A 22822-nucleotide genomic window follows, 5' to 3' on the forward strand; every position below is an offset into this window, starting at 1 on the left:
TGTAACTTGCATTGCGGTCTCATGTGCAAAATAAGAGTAAGATTTTTCTGATCAAATGTTGACATTAGATAGCATAGACATTTACAGCTGAGATAATCACAGTTCAAGAAGAAAAGCAAGTTCTTGCTGGACAAAGTTCCATTTAATTCTTAGTTGTTACCTGAAATAGGATACGTGAATCTTAGAAGAGCATATTCCTATTCTTCGACTAAACACTAATTTTCACCAGAGGTGAAGTTGTGTTAAACTCATTTTTTTTCTGTACACAGGTTAATGCCACAAGTGTGCACTACCTCTCCTTGCCGCAGGGCCACAGTGGCCAGCCCACTAGGCAGAAAGCCAGGCATGTTACTTTTACAGGTAATGGAAATGTTTTGTGCTGTATTCTGCCCTAGCAGTGAGATAATTGGCCAGTTGTTTGATGGATTTAACAGTACTCAATGAATACTCGCAAGGCAGTAGCTGGTCTCTTTAAATGAGCTACACCCTTCTCTCCTATCTTTTTATCTCCACTGTTTATACGGTTATGACTGTTGCAGTTTCTGTCTTGTTCCAGCACCGCCTACTTTTCTGTAATTTCCTCTTGCACAAATACCCCTGTGATCCCTGCAATTTAACACGTGCATGATGACTTCCGTGTAAGCCCAAGAAAGGAAACCGTTTCCTTCAGCCCCATGGACAAAACTGTAAGCGCATTTGTTAGGAGATTCTTATGTCACTAGCCTGATAAGTCTGAGGATGACACACTTCTGTGCCCACATCTCTATTTCCCAGGACAGTGAGGCTGAGAAGGAGCTCCCAGTAGCACACCCACGTACCATAATTCAGCATACACACACACACAGCCAGCCACCCCAAGTAGCACAGCACTCACACAGTTGCACAACACTAACAGCTTCTTCCTGTTTCCTTCTCTGGCTGAACACAGTGAAAGGCTGGTAATGGAAAACTGTGCATACATACACATGTGAACACAGAGTCCCCCAACACGAGCATGCACAGAGTAGATCCCTCTGTAATTGGCACTGGACACTCAGTCTTGCCCCTATCTGTCTCCTGATTCCCCTAGTCTCCCCTTGCTTTGCACTCAGGGATACATGCATACAAACCAGTCTCACTGGTACCTTGTCTGGGCTATGGCCCTACCAGTAGTGACCCTACCAGTAGCCAGTCACAGACCCCGTGCTCTCTCTAATCACTGATCTGCACCTCCTGGTCCACCCAATAGCTAACCCACAGACCTGATCTCTTCAGCATCTGCTATGGTTGCTCCAACATTTACTTCCTAAGCCTCTTATCCTACTGCCTGTGATAGCTAGCAATTTTGCACTGACGTGCATCTACACATTATGTATGAACCTCAGTCTTTCTGACTGCTGTACTCAGACCTTCATACACACATATGCACACTATACAGGGAGCTGCTCTCTCAGGAAAACAAAAGTAGAGTTTAGCAACAATATGGACCAGACAGTCTCGATATGGCATATGGCATGGCTGCACACACATACTGATCAGACTGTATTTACATGCAACCATCTCCTTTGTATCCCATTCTTCCTCTATTTTTTTCTGCTCTTGTTCCTCCCCAAACCATCCTGATCCTTTACATTACCCACTTATGATTCCTTCCCTAAACATCCTACTGTAAGTAGTGTATGATCCCAAAATACTGTCCCGTGGTATCCCAGCAATTACCTGATATCTTCTTTCTTTTTCTCAGCTTGCTTTCTGTGAACATTTCTTTAGTAATTATTGGACAAACCAAACATCTAGTCATTACTTTTGGAGGTGGTCAGGGGTGGAGCAACATGGAATTGCCCAATGAAATATGCAGCAGTAGTGGCAGAGAAAACATGGAATTTAGGACTTGAATAGTCATCAGTATCTCCTTCTGTAATGTCTCTGACTCCTTTCTGAGCTTTCATTGTGATTCTGAAATATAATCAACTATCTCTGAAAATCACTCTTCATTTCTGGCCAAATTAACTGGAAGAGATTAAAACCATGTTTTTAATCATCATCTTTATATCAAACATTGGATGACAAAGATATTCCGTGCAGGTGCAAAATTTTTTCTTCCTTTTCTTTCTGTTTTGCTCTGAAATAAATTAAATCAGAAGAGATTTCTGTAGATAAATCATCCCCCTGGTGCTAGGCACCTACACATGTGGTGGAGGCAGAGCAGAAACCCATCTATTTAGAAGTGAAGATCAAAATTATTCTAGCTGGGGTTTTTAATTTTAATTTATTTATTCTTTTTTCTTGAAGAACAAATTCTTTCAAGTTTGGTTGTCCGGACATCATGGCGGGGAATATGCGTTTTTTTGTGTTTTTCAAAAAAACTCAATTTTTTCTACACATCAGCCTCAAACCTGGAAGCCTTTCAGACACTTTCAAAGGCTCAAGTCTTGCTAGCACAGATAGGTACATTATTTTAGCAGAGTGATGAGTAAATCCTGAAGCGTTTAACATAGATGTTAAATACTAGTAAAAACATAGATGTTTTTACTAGTAGCTAGGCTTGCATTTGAGACCTCTTTTGTGATGTATTTGAATAATTAGACTTCTTGGTATTGTTTCTGACTTCATAAAACTCCACAAAATATTCTGTAATGCTCTTATGAAAATCAATTATATATGAAATTCAAGGCTGAATGCACTGTGCTATAGTCTCTGTCCAACAAATAATTCAAAATGAACTCATCTAAATATAGTCTTATTACTTCTTGCTTCTACTAGAGCATAAAGGTTTTCCTGCAGTTATAGGGGTCTTTTTAAAAATCATCAGATGGAAGGGAAAGCTGGGTGGGGAGTCATAAAGGTATAGAAATCAAATACTTCAAATAATTTAGAATTGAATTTACTCTGAAATGAACATTCAGTTAACATTTTCTGATTCTATGATCTGTTTTAAAATGGTTTGGGTTGGAAGAGACCTTAGCATTCACACCGCTTGAAATGTCTACAGCAGGAGGGAGACCTAGAGGTCTTTCTGGAGTAAGCACCCTCCAGCAAGCTTGGTTTAACTTATACATAGCACAGGCAAAAATTTTAGCAAATGAGAGGACAGAAATGACTGTGAATATATAGATCCTTAAACTAACAGCTCTTCCTGTCATTCATTAAATAAGTCATTTCTTTGGCAGAACATATCAGTCATAGCTTGTGGCACTGTTGTCCTTGACGAATTAAATAGAAACCCTTTAAATTGGAAAATATCTATCCTGTCTTATTGCTCATGGATGATTGTGGTATGTCCACATGGCCTAAAAGAAGAAGGTTCTGATGGTAAAAATTTGTGCTCCTACTCAGTGGAATTAAGCGGAGGTGCATGTCCTCTTGTTTTGTGCCAGTGATCTAGTAAACATTAAATGTAGATAACTTCATAGTTACTAAGTTGTAACAATTTTGTACGTTTTGACTGTGTGACTATACCTAATGCCTGCATCTGGTATAATTTTATTCTTCATGTAGCTTTATCTCCCAAAACTTCCTAGATTTTTATGAGTTGTTTCTTAAATTAATTAATTTGCTAGTGAGTAGTCAGATTACATTTGGCCTTAAAAAGAGTAAAACATTTTGTGAACTCATCAGGATAAAAGAGACAGTTAGGGACTACTGCAGTCACATTTTTATTGTGTACTTGTAGCGCTGCAAGCTGGTATGAGTAGGTCTGACGCACCCAAAGTAATCAAAGCTCCATAAAGTCAAACTTGAAACTGGTTTCAAGTGAAACTGTTTTCTTCCCAATTGTTAATAACAGGTGACTGGTTATCTTGATTTTCAGTGGTTCTAGGGTCTTTGTAGTCACTTTTTGATTTCTGCTGTGAGCTTTACAATGTTTTTCAAACATTGCACTAGATATATTCATGAAATCAGTAGAAAGTTGAAAGATAAATGAAAGAACACTCTTGTCTAAGGAAGTATAAGTTGCTTGGTTAGATAAAGAAAGATATCTGAGTGTGTTTTCTTATTAGGGTTTCAGAGTAGAGGCAAGATCAATAAGATCTTTTAAACATTAGCATTGGGATGAAAGTAAAGATTTATGGTTATTTTTAGATCTTGTCTGTTCTCTTATTCTATAACAATTACTTAAAATCTTTCCATTTCAAGATTTAAAACCATTATGTTGTATAATACTGAATACCCTTTAACTGCCCTTGTCAACACCATGGTGTTTCTCTTTTTTTTTTCCTTCATCATAAAAATTCTGTATTTTCTTTCAGATAACCCTAGAAGTATCTCTGAGGCTGGGATCCCAGTAAAGTTCAAACCCCAGCCCCGACTACGGCCACTCATAGCAAAGCACAGCCAGGAGGAGCTGGTTCCAATGGCACACTTGGATAGATGCGACCATTCGTCCCATTTGTCAGGTCGAAGAGGAAATACGATCAATAGTCATCATTTCACCAGAGCAGACAATCGAGTTGCAATATCAAAGCCTCGAGGCATTGTGAAAAAACGACAGGGGTATGAGTCAGAAGAAGAGACAGCAATGATGGCACCAGCCAGGCCATTAGATATATGAGGAGCAGAGAAGAGCAATGTTTGATTCTCAAGGGCCCTTTGTGCACTGTTCCAGAGAAAATAACAAAGCTCTTATATGAACCAAACCACAATTTTACTTTTGGGACCAGTGCAGTCATTCTCAGATCACTTTTAAGTACTGTATCAAGGTACTTAGCGGCTCGAGGAAGATTCAAATTCTTATATGTTTATATTAAACTGGCTTTTTGGCAAAACAATGCAGGAAAGAGAGAAACATGATCTTCATAGGGATTTGGGTATGGATTTAGGTAACAACAGTTGGACATTTGCAGTGTTCTAGTTGAGAGCTGATATTGCCTTCTTCTGTTCTAAACTATGAAACTATAAACTATCCAGGGGAAAGAATCACAGGGATGTGGTTAAGACATGGGTTCTCAGAATGGTAACTTCAGAGCTCTAGGCAAGTTGAACCTCAGAGTAGCTGAGATATTCCAAGTAAAATGGGGAAAAAGGCGTTTTGATGGCTCCTAAATACCACTGAAGATGCCTGGAAGGGTACATAAATGAAAATAATTCCTTAGTGGTCATTTTAAGCTCTTGGATATCCACCAGCATTTCAGGTTTTGGCTTTGGAAAAATGCCTGAAGTGAGTTATGGGATGGTCTGGAATTCCTGCAACTTCAGAGCGGAGGCATCACCCACCTACAATGTTTTTAGATGAAGAAAGGAGATATTCTAGTACTAACAAATCCAGAGAGAACTCTTCTGGGAGGGATGCTGTTTGGAGACTAACACAAAGCTCATATTTTTCAAATATGAGACAGCAAAGGTGTACAAAATAGACATGTGCTTACAGCTCTGGTTTAGTGAGGCAGAGGTTTTTGTCATGGAGAAGCTAACCTCCATCTCTCACTTCCACCTTGCTGAGGGTGCCCAAATCACTAGGCTACTCTTTGCACTGAAGCTGGATCTGCACCTTCAGTGGGAACCAAGAGTTGGACAAAAAGGAAAGGAGAAACTAGTCTGACTTTGTATCCTGCTGGCTAGCAGGAAATAAAGGCTCTGTGTTGTGCTGCCAGGTTTTTAGGATTGTAGAAGCATAGAATCCTCAGATCTAAAAGGGACCTTTTAAGGTCATCTAGTCTGACTCTCCTGCAATGAACAGGGATATCCACAAGTAGTTAACACTGTCTGGAACCCGGTCTGTCCTGGCCTTAAATGTCTCCGGGGAAGGGGCATCCACCACCTCTCTGAGCAATCTGTTCCTTACCACCCCCACTGCAAGAGACTTTTTCCTTATATCCAACCTAAATCTCTCCTCTTTAAGTTTGAAACAATTTCCCTTTTCCCTGTCACTACAGACCCTGCTGAAGAGTCTGTCCTCTTCTTTCCTGTAGCTCCCCTTTAGGAAAGAATAGAAATCGTTTCTAATTCTCAATAGAAAGGATGTTTGCCTGTATGTTGCACAGAGGAGCGATTGCTAAAAAGGCAGAAATGACAAGGGACACCTTCACTCAAGCCCCTGGCCTCCTAGCTCTTCTGCTGAGCATCCTTTTCAGTAAACTCCATGCAATCATTTGCTAATTTCAACAGCAGATCTCCCTAATGGTAAGGACAGAGGAAGCAAGAAGCTGTGGGCCTGGGATATATTAGTTGAAGTCTAAACTGCCAATTAAAAACACTGGTCAACTAGCACTTCTGTCTGAGCTTCTTTCTGCAAAATGGAAGTGGTGTCACCAGTGTTGTAAAACTGTAGGTGAGCAGATTTTAAACAAAGGAATAATTTGAGTCCAGAAGTGCATAAACTCACCCTTACAGCTGCACTAAAGTCTGCAGCTGAAAAGTGCACTAAGTTTAGTCACTTTCTTCAAGTTTCGCTCTTCTACTCTAAGCTTGCTTAGCTATCCAGCATGAGATCTGTAAATGTACTGCAGGAAGCAGAAAGATAAGAGGTAGTGATGACAGTGACGCCTTTCTGGTTCTGGGGGAAGATCTTACTGTTAAGCACTTGTCCAAAACATCTTTGAAGAGTAAGTTATGACTTCATCACATTTCATACAATGGATCTCTGATTCAGCGGAGGTAGTGTCTAAACTAACAAATTTGGAAGGCATTACTGGAGAAATTAAAAATAAAAGCTTTCTTTTTTCCCATATTTGAAGGGTTTTTTTTAATATATTTAGCAGATAATAATGAATCATCTGTACTGAAACTGTACTCAGCTTTCTGAATCTTAAATTCTGTTTGCATTTCTTCATTGTGCCAGACAAATTATCCAACTTCCTTTTATGAAAGGGTAAGCTTCATCTTTTGTACTGTCGATGAGCAAACAAACACAATTCTGTATCGGAAAATCAACAAACAAACCCTGCTCACTGAATATGTGTTTCTTAATGTCTTTAAATAAAATCCTTATGCCAGATGTCAATACTACAGCAAATTATACCGACATATAATGAATCTCAATGAAAACATTATTTTAAGGAAGAAAAAGACTTATCATAGTGCAATTGATTTTCTGTGGAACACCCAGTTGCAATATGAAATTTAACTGAGGGCAAAATCAGGTGAGCGGTTGCACAGCTGATGTAGGTGCATGGAAGGGGGAATGGAGAGATGGGATCTGCTTCTGCATCACGGGGTCAGGAGGAGGTGGGATCTCCAAAACCAGCAGTGAGTGATGTGGATTGGAGGCAAACACTGAGGATAGTGATGGATAGAAAGTGGTACTCTGAGAGAAGAGTGAAGAGAAGATACTATCCTGTCTTCAAAGGGAGGCTCAGGAGAGAGACCTAAACAGGAATTACTGTGTGCTGCAAATTCATCATTTCCTCTTAAGAAGATTTAATCAACAGTTTGTCTGGGGAAACTGGAGAGTTACGAACTCTGTGTGAGATGAGGAAGGTGAATAGGACTGTAGAGTGGAACAGAACTAGACATGAATCATGAGAAAATATGTACATTTTGGACAGGGTATTTTTGGAAGACATGCTTAAAACTGACTCCCAGATTTTTTATTGAGTGTAATAAAAGTTGTGGAGCATTTTTATAGTTACCCATTGTAAGTAGGGAGCAAAGCATTCAATTTCCAGTGACCATTTATATCAGAACTGGATAAAAATAATTAAGTCTTTCTAAAATATAAATCAAGCTAGTACATAGCAGGAGGCATATCTCCTACTTTTGGTTCATTTCCTAATCTTTCTTCTCAGGAAATCAGTGAGCCAGATCTTCAGAGAGTGTAAAGCCTTATGGCTTACAGGAGTTAATAGAGCTCTCCCAGCTTTTGCTGTCTGGTCCCCAGACATGTAAAGTTTATTTTTAATTTGCTTTCCTAGCAATGTGAAAGTAGTTCTGGAAAAAAATTTCTTTCTGCGCCATTAGTTGCAGATAATGGGCCTGCTGGCCATTAGCCAAGAAATCACGCTGCATATACCTATACAAAATATGTTCCAATGTATAATGTTGCACTGTTTGTTCGTTTTCATGGTTATTTCATACTTGTGGGAATGAAATTCTCCTTGAAGAATCATATCACTTATGTTTTAAATGGCAATAACTGCGGTAATGTTTCATTACAGGTAAATAATACTGTGTCTGTAGACTCGCAGACCTTGTCTGTAGAGAAAACCGAAGTGTTTTAGGGCAGGAGTTTAGATCCTCTGCTGGTTTGTAAGTCCTCATGTGTGGGGGCATTCCTAAACACCAGCTTCAGCCACATCCTGGAAATGTGTAAGTCTCTTCAAGGTCTCCTCTTCAGACTGGTCCAGAGCTACTGTTTACCCAGGAATTTAAATTGCACTGTGATATAAAGTGAATTGGCACAGAAACTCAGAAAAAACAGGCAGAAAAGTGCTGTGCGTATCAACCCAGCAAGAGGCAAACTGAAAGACAAACTAAGTTTGGATGTACTTAGAGAAATTAAGGAAGGTTTGATGGTTTTCAGAAAAGTTGGCCAGGGTTTCAGGCTGGATACTTGTAGAGAAGAAGTAACTGTGATCATTTTCAGCATGCAAATGATAGTTTAATCCGTGTTTATGGGTGAGGTAGTTTAGAGGACAAGTGATATCTAATGTTAAATCATCAAATCACTATTGATAAATTTATTGACTTTTAAAAAAGAGATGATGAAAATAATTGTGATTATTATTTTATTGCTCATATGTGGGTTTTGAATGTCAACATTTTCAGGGGTTTTCCTGTAGCCTTTAGAACCTTTTAATTATCATATTTACATAGAAAGTGCTATTTAAATGCCTGTGTGAGACTCTGGAAAGTCTGTTAAATGTCTCTAAGCTTCCTTTCTTTATAGCCTCCTTTCCTAATTTTCTGTCTACGTACATGAATCAAACTCAAACATTAAGAGTGGAAAAACAGATTACCGTATCTTTATATTTTATTTACTTTTTAGGTAGGACAATTACGTTTATTGTTTTATCAAACTCACCTTAAAATTTAGGGTGTCACAGTAACATGAGTAATACTCTGAATCAGTTGGGACTGGAAATATACTGGACTAAGTTAGCTAATTTATTTCCTTTTGATAATCTCTCTTAATGTTACCACAAGTGAAACTCTTTTTTTCTTTTCTGGTTTGGTTTCAAGAGTGAACTTTCATGGTTAACAATAGTTCTTGTTTATTCCTAGCCCATCCTTCCTCTTGGAACAATGGGATTTTTTGCTACCTTTCAGTCATAAGAAAATGAGACATAGTCTGAATGCAACAGTGCCAAGCTCAGATTTTGAGGCTACCTTTTCTTTGGCAAATGGTAATCATGTCATTAGAGGGCAGCTGGTCAGTAGTAGATATTCAAACTGAACATCAGCCATGACTTCTTTCACACTGTCCTTGTGGCAGAAAGAGACACCTTGCAAGAAGTGAGCCACATTGAGCTGAGGGCACTAAGTGTCAGTCATCCACATCTGCAAACATGGTTGAGTCACTAGATATCTGCACAATGCCTTCCCATCAGAAACTTATTCTGCTAACTACAAAATTGTCAAGAACTGCAGAATTACAGAATGATTTGGGTTGGAAGGTATCTCACAGCCCACCCAGCTCCCATCCTTGCTGTGGGCAGGGCTGCCCCCCACCAGCTCAGGCTGCCCAGGGCCCCATCCAACATGGTCTTGAGCTCCTCCAGGGATGGGGCACCACAGCTTCTCTGGGCAGCTGTGCCAGCGCCTCAAGAAGCCTGAAATCAAACTGTTTTTGCTAGCATGTACCTCAAGTACTATTTTCGACTTGCTAGTAGATACTGGGTTGAACACCATTTGTTCCTTACTTTACTGTATTATCAGCAGTGAGGAGTGAAAATCATAGGTTGTATGCAAATATCAAAATAAAAGAGCCCTTTTTCTTTGCATGTTTGTTTTTTGGTTTTTGTTTTCTTAGAATCGTGAAGTAAAACTTCTAGCCTTCTAGCTAACCTTATTCATGCCTTTCTTAAGAATATTTTTTCCATCACGGAAGCTTGCACTGCGTGAGGAAAAAAAGTGCAAACAGAAACCAGCGGCCCAAAAATATTCAGCCTCAATTTTATACGATGAATACTGAGAATATTTGCACAGTGTCTTCCAGGTCTGCTTGCACACAAACCACAGATAGCTTAGAGGGGCGGCATCTTGAGAATTATGTCAGCGTTAAAAGCCCGTGCAAAAGGTGGAGAAACTTGCACAAAACAAATGAGCCGTGGGCGTATCTCACACAGGAACAGTGCCAGGAACCAAACATGAGATTCTGGTCCCTTGACCCTATGTCTGCCTTTACTTCCCTTAGGCTTCAGGTGACTGAAACCAACAGAAAGGAACAAAGGAACAAGCTGGAACTGTTCCTTCAGCTCTTTCCATACACACACACACAGAAGAGAAACAACCTGCACAGAAGTGACATTCTGCACCACCTGAAGACGGGCATCAAGATCTACTGCTTAAAAACATTTAGTGTAAGAAAACACCAAAAATTTTGTCATATTTAAAATGTATGTAATGTAAAGAAAATAAAATTCTTCACTTATTTTTCCCGTGATTGTTCTTTTCCAAGAACAAAGTCTGCTCTGCGTGTTTTCCAGAGCAACAAAAAACACTGAAGGGACTTGTGAGGGATAAATATATTATGGGAAATATACTTCTTTCCTTTGAAGCTGAATCAGAAACTCTTGGAATTTATTTCTCCTTCTCTTTACTTCTTTGTTGAGTAAGAAACAGAGATTGCAGGTATTTGATTTGTGTTAGAACTAGGACAAATCTCTTCAGCTTTCTACGTGTCAGTTTTCTCACATGTAAAATAAAGTCACTCAGGGCTATGTCATACAGACGTGACCCAAACTATGAGAGGTGCTAGATTTGGCATGGAAACTCTGGGAACCTTCTGCTCATTGGATCAGCAGATGGAGTGCAGAGATGGACTTGAGGCAGCCTTATGGCAGCTGGACTGCACTCCTTGGGCTGGAGTCCATGGGCATCAGTTCAAGGCAGCCAGTGGCTCACATCTTTGAACAAACATGGATGGCTGCTTTGCAATGTTCTGGCAAGCGATTTAGACTCCATCAGCTCCAATTGGAGCTCAGACACCTGCCCCACTAGTAGGCATCTTCATGGTGAACATCTAAACACATCTGTCCAAAGTGGAAATCCACTGTCCTGATCCTTTAAGCAGTTTTGACAACTATGAATGAATATCACCTTTTCAAAAGTAGACATTATGACTGCTTTGGTTCTGAGATGAGTTTTATTTTCCTGATAAATAAACTGAGGTATTTCTGCTTGTACACATAAAAAGGCAATTTATATTTTTAACAGTGTCTCACTGTGTACAACTCCTATATTCTCTTTAGTTCTGAAGGAGCTTTGTCTGCATTTTTGGCTCAATCTACTGTAATGGATTTTGCAATAGAAAACTGCAAGGCTCACATTACTGCTAGCTCAAATGGACCTTTTGGCTTGAATTCCTCTTAATGATAGATATTGCCAAATTTTTCTTCATCATTTTCTTAATTATGCAAACGTGGATTTAGACGAAAGTGATGATTGCTGATAAATTTGTTAACCAAGCCTTAGAAATTTGAAAGTGCTCTTTCAGAAATTTTTCTCTTATTCTTCCCTGGTGCAAAAATTTTTATCCTAATTTACCAAGAGCTGCAGAACAGATATGACTGCTGGTGCCAAGACCAGATTTGCTGGATTTCCTTGCTCGTAGGAAATGAAAAGAAAGGGAAATATAGCGACAAAACTTAAAATATCACTGTAATAAAAACTGCATAAATTACATTAAGTTCCAAGGATCAAAAGAGATTTTTTTCAATATTTTCCTATCAATTATTATTATTGTTGCTTTTATTTTCAACCTCACAATATTATGCACGAATTTTCTCAAACCAGTCTCTAAAGAGTAAACCAAAACTCTGCTAAAAGAGAGCATTAGTTGTTCTGTTTTATCTCTGGAAAAGGCATGCTTTCACCAAGGAGCAAAAGAGCGGCAGTGACCTCTGTTGATGGAATTAAGCAACATATTTAAAGAGTCAAAAAGGGTAGGCGACACATTTAAATCCTCTGCTAGGACTGAAGAAGGCCAAAAGTAAACAGTACAAAGGGAAGCTTTCAGGTCGCACATGAAAAAGAGTATTTCCCAACACTCTCTGAAGTCAGATTCTTCATGAGGATGGCTGCTTTTTTTTTTAGATAATTAGTTCGCTTTTAGTGTGGAATTCTCACTATTGGCATGAAGATTAATATAGACACTAGCAGAGGTTTTTTTTTTTTTTCAAATGTTGTATTACATTCCAGTAGTTGTCATTGCCAAAAGGAAAACATCATGCTTGTATGTATTCCGTGATTTGAATTTAGTGGCCGGTTCTTTGTGCCAGCCTGACACACTGGATTCTTGAAGTTCTGAGGCAAATAAGCCTTCCACTTGGCAGGCTGCCTGTTTCAGAGACAAGTGTCTAGGAACTGTCATGCCCTTATGGCCAAGAATTTGGAACATGTCTTTATCTGCTAGTTCTGATGTGGGAAAATAATTAAACACGTAAATGCCCGCGAGGATCTGAACCTTAATGCTTAACTTCAAGGTTGGGAGTAGTCTCAGTAAAGAAAAGCACATAAAGATTAATCTATACAGCTCAAGTTATTGAAATCAATAAGAAAACTTCCATCAAAGGCCAAGCAGATAATGGAAATCAGGTTATTACATCCTTGGCTTTTTTTTAGACTTGTGCTTTTTTTAAGGACAGTGCAAAACAGCAGCATAAATTAGGAGGATCAGAGCTCCAAACTGTTAAATTTATTTTGTGGTTTCATGCTGTCCAGTAAATAACTGATACCCACATTTTTGGCTTTTCCAGGAGCCACAGCAATACAGATTGTTGTATTTTTCCTTCTATATCTAGTATTATGGATGGAAGGTTCAACCATGATCACAAAGCTGGGGGTTTCCTAAACTCAGGTATTTTAGTTTCTTAATGCCTTCACCTGGGCATCAGAAGCTTTAATTTTAGTCTGCTTTTCAGAACTAGTTCTATCCCCCGATCCTAAAATATCCTTCTTGTGAAAAACAAATGCATATTGATAATGGCACATTATTATTAAGATGATTCATTATCGTATCTTCATTAAGGCTTCATAAAGAACTACTTCTACAAATGTAAGAGAAATGAAAATCTCAGTTTATTTTGTTTTTAATATTATAAAATCAATCAGAAACTGAAATAATAAACCAGTGCACCATGATACCATTAGCTGGATCTTAGAGTTGTACTTGCGGTGCCAGTGTAAGAAAATTGATCCTGGTTTGCATACATTGTAGATAATGAAAAGTTTATGGCACATTATAAAAAATACACAGTTAGACCATTGTATTGTATTATAGCTACTTATTTGAGGATTTTGTGCTGTCATCAAGGCATCAAGACATCAAGGAAACATTGATGTATCTTCCATATATAACTTACCATACTGAAAAACACCTCTGGGGACTTGTGGGGAATTATGCCTGTGTTTTTTGCTCTGCATAAATCCGACAAATTTTTGTGATGAGTAGTCAGGATGGCAAACACAGCTGGATGAACCTTGGATCAATGATTTCTTTCACTCAGTACACTGAGCATCTTACAAAGACCTCTACAAGATAAGGTGTCCAGTTACTCTGTCACTTCTCTCATGATGCCCCAGGATTCTATTCCTGGGACAACTTATATACAAGTAAACCAATTCTTTATTAGTAAATAAGTAAATTAATTCTTCATTCAGAACCATTCTATATAATTACTTGCTTCCAAATTTGCCTTGCAATGGAGTAATTAATATATGTTTTTAAGTTGATTGATGCAATTCCAAGAAACATTTGTGATATTGAATTTAGTCACAGTCTTTTACACTGGAAGTTGAAATAACCCATGCTCTGATACCTATGTGGTGCCCCAGTTCCATATGTACTATCTTTACTGTCTCAGGTATGGTTTAGGCAGAAGGTTGAGAATCAAAAAGAATTTAAATATCTCATTGCCATTTTTCTGTTGTTCATTCTTATTACCCGCCATTCAGGCTTAATAATGTAAGCTTTTTTTCCACTTTACTTTTCTTGTCCATTTATGAACAAGTTCCTGAGTGATTATTTATATACTGTTCTTCAGAGGTCAGCACTCATGGCTTATCTTGTAGAAAAAAAAAAAAAAAAAGTCAGCAGTCATCTTTTTCTTACATCTGGCAAAGTATCTTTTTTCATACAATTATAACTCAAACTGTTTGACAGGAATTTGTCCAAAGTTAAAGAATATCTTTGGATGGAGATTAAAATGGAAAATTACATCTTCAGAGATGTACTTTTCTTTAAATTACTAGTATGTGAAAACTGTTTTGGAACTTTAATTGCTGCTACAGACTTACTACAAAATAAACTTTGTTATAAACCCTGGCTGATCCTTATCTATAACCAAAAATCTCCACAATGGTGAGAGTATAATACAGGGTGAAATCATGCTTGAAATTTGGAATTTTTTTGCCACCAAATTTAATGAGACAAAATTTTCTCTTTCCAAAAAACTTTCCTTAAACTTCTCCTATTGCATGCATGTGGAGATTATCCAGATCCTGTAATAATTGCTTGATTTTTTACAGTGAGAAGACTTACATACTTTCTGGTTTTGGCACCACACAGAAACATTTGGGCATGATTTCTCAGAGAAAACTGGACAGTCCAAACCCAGAGCTTGAGTGACCTCCTGAGTTGGAAGCCAGCTCCTCTGCTCAGTGCCAGCTCTGAACCCTAACAATTATGCCTGTTTCCATAAACTGCAGCTAAATCTCCCTTTTTTTTTTTTTTTTTTTGACCATTGGGATTTTGGCAACTTTCATCTCTCTGGTTGTGCTGTTTCAACATGTTCCAGGTGGGACAAACCTTGAGAAGGCTTCCTCAAAAGCTACCAGAGTAGCAACCACAGCTAAGTGGATAGATAAAATCTCTTCTAATCACAGAAATGTGGAATGGTTGAGGTTGGAACGGACCTCTGGAGGTCATCTAGTTCAACTCCTAAATGATGTCTCTTTTCTCCTTCTTGTGAGTTGTCACTTGGAGAGGACCTGGGCAACATAAACAGCCACATCTCTTCTTAGCAACAGTCAAAACTCAAATTTCTTCCCAGCACTATAAGAAGAAGTTCTGAATGGTTATAAAGTGGTACATGCAGTGAATGATGAGGGAAGAGCCACCATATTCAGATAGGCCTGTGATTGTAATGACAGCAGTAGGAGAAAATAAGGGTTTAAAATCCACCACATCTGGCTTCAGGCATGTCAGCCCTGACCTCCTTTCATGATCAGCAGTAAGAGTCAGTACTGGGGGCAGAGACTGATGGCCCTATAGTGTAATGATTTCCAGGAGTCCTAAATAGAGCTCAGGATAACAAGATGGGCTATAGGGACACATGAGCAACGTGGAAAATAAAATAATATCTACCTTTTACTGATGCACTGGAGGTGTTTTAATAGATTTTTGTGTCTCCACGAGCAGCATCATCTGTACAAATGTTCTATGATTCCAAGACTGAACCTGTAAGGAGTTGTTAAAAGCATATTGATAGTTGGTGTCATAGATTTCCATTAGCTGTAGAAAATCCAGAGCAGCCTTATCAACATCTGTATCATGGATTCTGTACCTTTAAAATAGCCCAGTTATTTTACTCAAATAACATATCTGTTCCTATGTGAATTGTCCTGAGCTTTTCTGAGAATCCCTCTGCCAGGGCTGAAGGACATGGAGGATCAAAGATATTAGCCTTCTGCTATTGGAACTCAAGCAACTTCAACTTTTAAATTTTAACTTCTGCAATAGAAAACACGGATCAGACTGCTTTCTTTTTCCTCCCTGAGGTTTTTCAGAAAACTAGCTGATCTGATTTATTTCTAAACAGTGTGGGATGGGCTTTGCTGCCATTACAGGACCAGCACCACTACACTCATCTAGCTGAGAAACACATCACTTACGTGACACATTTCTGTCCTCACAAAGGAACCCAAAGGTGATTGCATAGGACAGGTTGTAGCCTCTGCTCCTCTCCTTGGAACTGTTATTGATATTTTCCTGGCATTTCACCTGAAAATGAAGAAGCTGGTTTATTTATCTCCTTGTATCAACAGACGATATAATTCATTGGCCAATCTTATCACTAGGAATTTTGCTTTATTTATTTATTTATTTATTTTTCCTGTACAGTTCTTTGTCAGGAGATACAGATGGAACATCACTCAGGAAAAGTTAAAAAAAAAATAGAATGCTAACTAAGAATCAGGTCAGTGATCATGAACATCATTGCTCCACATTTTTTTCCACAGGGAGATGTTCCAAGAAAGACTGTTGCACAAGACAGCAGAGAACCAGGGTCAAATACAAGGAAATGGAAACAAGCATATCAATAAAGCAACACTGTCATGACATTGAGTACATTCATTTGTCTTAAACATTGGGATGCATTCTACCATTCCTTTGAACTCTCCTATTTTACTTTCTGTAACAATGACTAGGACTGAGATCTCTATGAAAACACAAGAGATTCCACCACACCCTTGCCATTACCTTTAGGACAGCCAAAAAACCTGCAAGAAATCAATATTTTTCTTTACCTAATTACATATACAAACATATTTTAAGAGCTATATATAAAACAAATAATTATTCCAAAGTACAATCATTCATGTTGAAGTCTAATATTATCAAGTACGTAGGTGGCAAAAATGCTTCTCCTTTTTTGGTCAAGTACAACCTATCAGAATGGGGCTACTCTTGCCTGTGGTTAGAATTTTTTTTCTTTTGCTGTATAGCTTTCTCTCCGATTAAAAGGTATACTTACATTCTGATCTCCATATGTCATTGTGGGATCAAATTCTGCCTTTTTTATTTTTTATTTTTTTAATATAACTTGCAAATGCTTGAGATTAAATCAGTCAGGAACTTTGACATTTAAGTTTCTACGCTGAGCTAAATGATTTAAAAATACAGGAGCAGGTTCCAATTGCTATATCAGCATTCATGAAGAAAGGGAGGAATCCTTTAAATTGTAGCTGTGTCAATCAAAGATAATTACATGGAGAGTATATAAGATATAAATAAAATTTTACACGCACATGTGCATGGAAATTTATAGCATTTGGATAAAACACCTATACATAGAAAGAAAAGAGGCTGAGTGTTAGACCATGCAGAAACAGTGAACTTGCTCTCCACCCAACTACAGCCAGCATGCCACTATAGTCAAATGCAGAGTGTAGGTAGGTACAGTGGTTATGAGGCTAAGTGATACTGATGATGAACAAAGGACCTTGACCTCTGATGGCACAACTAAAACTTGTTCTATGAAAAGGCTGATCTATCTTTCCAGTGATATGCTACAAATCTTGCATTTCACAGGCTTATCAAGTGTCATTGAGATTAACTGAAGTCATTTCACTTGTACAGAGAAAATTCGCCATCTTCCTCACTGTGCTAGTGTGCACTGCTCATTTCTACAATAGCCAGCAACCATTAGTTAACTAAATTTTCACTCATCTGAAAGGTTTCCAATCAAGTTCTCATCTTTCATATTCTCCTAGGTTTCCATGTGCCTCTTCCCCTTTAAAACATCATCATATTTATTTGAAAACTTTCTTAATATTGCTAAATTGTACTATTACTATTGATTTTTTATTCAGAAAACTCTGATAATGGCAATATTTTGCATTTTCTCTGAGCTCTTTTGAAAAGTTACAAGGCATTGTGTCCAGCCTTGTCATCTCTGAGTTCAAGCAAAAGTTTTTCTACTAAGAAACAGAATAAAACAAGTATTTTGCTGCTTGACAGCCACTGCAATTGAGTATTTCAGATAGAGGCTCTGTTTAACATCATTTAACATGCTTGTGGTACCTCATAAACTCAAACCTCCTGTTCTTTGGGTGATCATCAACATAAAGCCAACATTCTAATGGAAAATAAAATAAAATTTTAATAAAATTTTTTAAAAAATTAAAAATTAAAAATAATTTAAAAGAAAAGCATTTTTCATTAATTTCTGACCTGATTGTTCTGTTCTAACTTCCCCAAGGATGTGTGTGAGGAGGTGAAGAAGGTTTTAGTTTTACACATGACCTGGGAACAACAAAATTGCATTAATTTCTTTCAAAAACAAGGCATCTATGACATTCCGTGTAAAATTTAAAACCAGATTTCCACCAAGCCATGTGGAAAACCTACCTGCTAACAACAGCTGTCTGCTGCTCGTAAAACCAATCAGCTGAGATAGACAGTGAAATATTCTGCGAGGATTTTTTTAACCCTCTGCAATGGAAACAGTGACATAAAAGTTGCCAGCAGTGACCAATGAACTTCAGTGACCAAAACAGAACAAACAACAACAAAACAGAAAATCAAGGGGATAAGCAGGGCATAAACTTAAATCACAGAAAACAAGTAAGTTTCATCAACTCTTGAAATGCGTATTTCTGAACCTGGAAAATTATAGATAATATAAGAAAAATATCACCCAATGTGTCTTTCTCCTTGTCCTGGATAACATGCATTCACCTCTGACCTCTGCAAATACTGTATTGTATACAGACGTTTAATTTCTGGGGGGCTGTGGAGGATTTAAGCAATTTCTTTTGTGTGTGTTCTTGCTAAAGGATGTTTCCCCCCAGTTCTCGGTGATGATTAATGCTGTTCAGCCCTGAACCAACACAGAGTGGGTGTATCCATGTTTCACATGTAGGTTCTTGGCAAAAAGGGGTGAGACAAGAGGGTGGGAGAAACAAGGGGCTGGTGAGAAATGAGCTTGGTTATAGAGTAGTCTGCAACTCTGACTATAGGGTGATGTTCTTGTAGTTTCTAAACTCTTCCTGAAAATCTCAGTCCTTTAATAAAATCACTTACCAATGGCTTACATCTAACCCACTATGCCTATACAGAAGAGCTCATGGCAGTGGAGGTAGAGGCTGACCTCAGGTTGTGCTGATGAGCTGGGTGCAAGCACACAGAAGAAAGCTCCTGGGCCAGAGGAACTGGTCATTATGGGCCAGACTGGGGATAAGGCAGCAGTTAGTTTCATTCAAGACAGACCATGCCTTGGACATAATTTTACTTGCTTCATAACTGCTTAATAAACAAGACAACATTCATAATTATTTTTTCTTTAGGTGAAAAAAACCCCAACATCTAAAACCCACTGCATTTTGAAAGGAAGTGTTTGTTATACATGCCTGTGCCATCTGTCTGCTAACAAAAAGCAAGCTTGAAATGTAGCTTAGCAGAAAGCCTCCTCACACTCCAGAATATGGGCAGCCTTTGCCTTGCCAAGTCACCAAATCCAATGCTTGAATTCACAGGGATGCATTCAAAATTACACTTCCCAAGAAGTTAAACATTTAAATGGGTATTTCTGTATTCATGACAGTGACAATTCCAGGCTAGAGAGCAATGACTATTTCCGACACCTCATGTGGGGACACAGTCTCAGAAATCATTCAACAACCAAGTGTTCTGGTGCAGAATGAGCTAAAGAGGGAATTTACCGTTTAAACATTAAACCTGTCGCTTAGCTATTAAACAATGAGATTGTTCTAATCCCTAAGGGATGGAGAACAGTCTGTCATCTTTGGTTTTGGGTTTCCAGCAAATGTGCATAACAATGTAGTTTTTCCAGTGATATCAAGGTCACTTAAAGCACAAGTAATGAAAGAAAGGAGAAACTGCACAAAAATCCCCTCACTTTTGCCTGTGTTGTCATGAGCAGATTGAGTACACTTTTCTTAAGAGGAACAAGCAAAAAACTAACTTCACAGATTATTACCCTTTGTGGGTTATAACACACCTCTAGAAACACCAGTGATCTCTCCTGCAGTAGTTGATGGAGGGTGCAGTGCAGTGTGTGTTCTTCCAGATGAGGTTTAATTCTGATGCCCTGTAGCACCACAAAACCCTCTCCATTATTTGTCACAAAGCAAGAAGTGCCATCCCAGGGCTGAACCTGCCAGAGGTGCTTGCTCACGGGGACCAGAAACCATGAGCATAAAGATCCTGGCTGGGGAAGGCCTGGGGAGAACTCTTTAGGAGAGCACCCACATGCAATGCAATTGCCCTGACGCCAGTTTAGCTCTGCCCTGAACCCACAAACGGAGCAGCTCTGCAGGCTGCTCCTGCCCTTCACTCCCCAACCTCTGGCAGATGAGGTACCCATGCCCTTTCTCAATCTCTTCCAATGTAAATTCAAGGTTGTGGAGAAACTAGCGTTAACGTCGTAAAGGCATTAAATCAGCTTACCAAAGTTCAGACCCATACACCTAAATTGCTGCCATTAAAGTAACTATCTCTGGAAGGCACAGCACCTTAGTAGAACCAATTTATGGGGACAGTTGCCAAGCAGCCCTGGAAAGAGCTGTGGAAAAAAAGCACATCCTCAATAGGCTATTGATTTCACAAAATAAATCACTTAATAGCCGAGATACACTTCTGCTAATTAATGGATTTAGAGACAGTTACATGGTCAAGGCCATGATGGCACAGCCCTAGGAAAAAGAACTTTGGCTCTAGTGGAAGAGAGATTTCAAGAAATGTTTGCTAAGATAATTCTGAGAGTGCGTTGCTGGTGCCCCTCCTCGAATAAAACGACGGTCAGTCAAGCATGTTTGTGTTTTATAATCCTCAGATTTCCCTTGAAGCTATTTCTGTATAAGTAAAAAAGTCTCTCTCACCTCTTTGGTGTTTGTTTTCTCTTAACTTGGAGCATTTTGGTTACATGTGTCACAGATATATCTCTTCCATGCAGTACTGCCCTACCCATGCAGCTGCGGATGTTGAAAAGATCTCCCTTTACCTGAGGTAACATGAAAACCCCCTTCTTTGTTCACATAAAAATACTTTAATTGTTAACAATTTTATTTTAGTCTGTATAAAACAACAATTAAAATGATGGGCAAGCATTTATTAATAAATTTATGATTTCACTGCAGTCTTTTTTTTTTTTTTTAATCGTGTTTACTAGAAATCACCAAAGATATTGCTCCCAGGAGATCCACTTTTGAAATTGTCAGAGTAGCTTTTTCTAGAAATGTTTTCCTGATCCCAAAGGTCAGAAAATAAGAACAAAGAGCTGTGGGAGCTGGGGCTGTTCAGCCTGGAGCAGAGAAGGCTCTGGGGAGACCCGTGAGCATCAGGTCCTATCAATATCTAAAGGGGGGGCTGTAAAATGGGAGGGGACAGACTCTAGCAGAGTCTGCTGTGACAGGACATGAGGAAATGGTTTTCAATTAAAAGAGATTTAGGTTGGACACAAGGAATAAGTTTTTTACAATAAGGGTGGTGAAGCACTGGCACAAATTGCCCAGAGAGGTGATGGATGGTGTCCCTGGAGACATCCAAGGTCAGGTTGGACGGGGCTCTGAGCAACCTGATCAACCTGCAGGTATCCCTGTTCGTTGCAGGAGAGTTGGACTAGCTGGTCTCTAAGCGTTCCTTCCAACTCAAACTATTCTGTGATTCAGACTTCAGACTTCATACCTAAAAATAGAGTTAATTTCTGATACAGAGATAATTCTCATTTTGTAAAATCAGTCTGTTTTTATTTCATTATGAAAGCAGTTTTGACAGTCGCAATACAGACAGATTTTTTTCCTACCACATAGCTAAAGCAGGATTAATATTAACTGCTGATGCAAAACCATATGACTCAAAGCGAGAAAGCCCCAGCAAAAGGAAAATCCAGTTGCCATGACTCTCAATGGTTCAAAGCACACCCAACTACTGCAAACCCGTGTGGTAGTGGTGACTCCCATGAGCACACTGCGGGTACCAGAGCTGTTCCTTGCTCTAGTAGTAACTGACAGCAGTAATCAATAGATGGATTAAAAGGTAAATACAGTAAATTATGTGGGTTACTCTCTTGATGTATAAAACAGCATGTATTCTGTCACGTGAAGCACTGTTAGCACTGTCTCTGATAGAACAGGCAATGCGGAGTAGAACAAGGGATGAAAGTACACACGGGTGCAGATGGCAGGGTGCAGTGGGGGCAATGAAGCATTGGTGGGTGTATGGTGGGAAGGCCCTTATGTCTCAGATGCATTCAGGCGTGATTCTGTTTGTGCTGTCCATGAAACAGTGCGGAGCGACCTGACACCAAATTGTTCTGAGGCAGGAGCAGATGCATTGAGCTGTCAGGGGCAGAGCCATGACGAGGCGCCGCGGTGCCGGGGACACACCTGCACATCTCCTTGGCTGGGAGACCCCCCCCTTCTCTGATGGGCTGTCTTGTGCCTTGGGAACATTCTTCTCCATATTACAATTTCCCCAAGAGCAGAGTCCCCCGCATCTCCGGGACCAGCAAGGGTACAGAACTTCAGCACAGGACTGGTGGAGATGGAAAGCAGCATGAGCTGCAGACGCTGACCCTCAGCATCTCATATCACACTCAGGTACATGGCATCTATGTCAACAAGCTTGAAAGCCAAATGTTCCCTGCTGTATGGTGTGTCATGAAGCAGAGGTAATTCCCATCTCAGTGCTAGATAAACTCAGCAGTATAATCTACCAAAAAATAGATAATTTATTTTGGCATAACATTAATTGGTATCAGCTCTAGTAACTGCTTGCTGCCCACATTTTCTCTTCACTCTTCAAGGTCTGTGTCAATGTACTTACTATCTCTGTTTTTATCACTGCAGTGGAAATCACCAGTATCAAGATTAATTATGTCTTTCACTCATTTTATTTTTTTCACATTTACCAGCTTCTCACTTTTCATATCAAAGAAAAGAAAAAAAGGGAAGAAGAGAGGAGAGGAGAGGAGAGGAGAGGAGAGGAGAGGAGAGGAGAGGA

General features: G+C 39.1%; 1 protein-coding gene and 1 long non-coding RNA gene across 2 annotated transcripts in view; one reads left to right on the forward strand and one right to left on the reverse strand.

Annotated features, from left to right (window-relative positions):
• Positions 1–5837, forward strand: part of LOC122156319 (sodium/hydrogen exchanger 4-like) — a 33335-nt gene extending 27498 nt beyond the window's left edge. The window contains exons 11-12 of the mRNA XM_042810990.1: positions 270–360; positions 4230–5837. Coding sequence (XP_042666924.1) covers positions 270–360; positions 4230–4531 — 393 coding nt within the window. The 3' untranslated portion in view covers positions 4532–5837. The remainder of the gene's footprint in view (positions 1–269; positions 361–4229) is intronic.
• A 7441-nt stretch (positions 5838–13278) lies between these two features.
• LOC122156320 lies at positions 13279–20082 on the reverse strand. The gene is made up of 6 exons (XR_006167442.1): positions 19821–20082; positions 18209–18292; positions 18032–18103; positions 15970–16078; positions 15443–15535; positions 13279–15066 (listed from the first exon to the last, which is right to left on the reverse strand). It is a non-coding gene; the product is annotated as an uncharacterized LOC122156320 (long non-coding RNA).
• Positions 20083–22822: the final 2740 nt, after the last annotated feature.

Source organism: Centrocercus urophasianus, unplaced genomic scaffold, assembly GCF_019232065.1.
Source record: "Centrocercus urophasianus isolate 14NV4802_14NV808 unplaced genomic scaffold, USGS_Curo_1.0 seq_12, whole genome shotgun sequence".
Taxonomy (NCBI): Eukaryota; Metazoa; Chordata; class Aves; order Galliformes; family Phasianidae; genus Centrocercus; species Centrocercus urophasianus.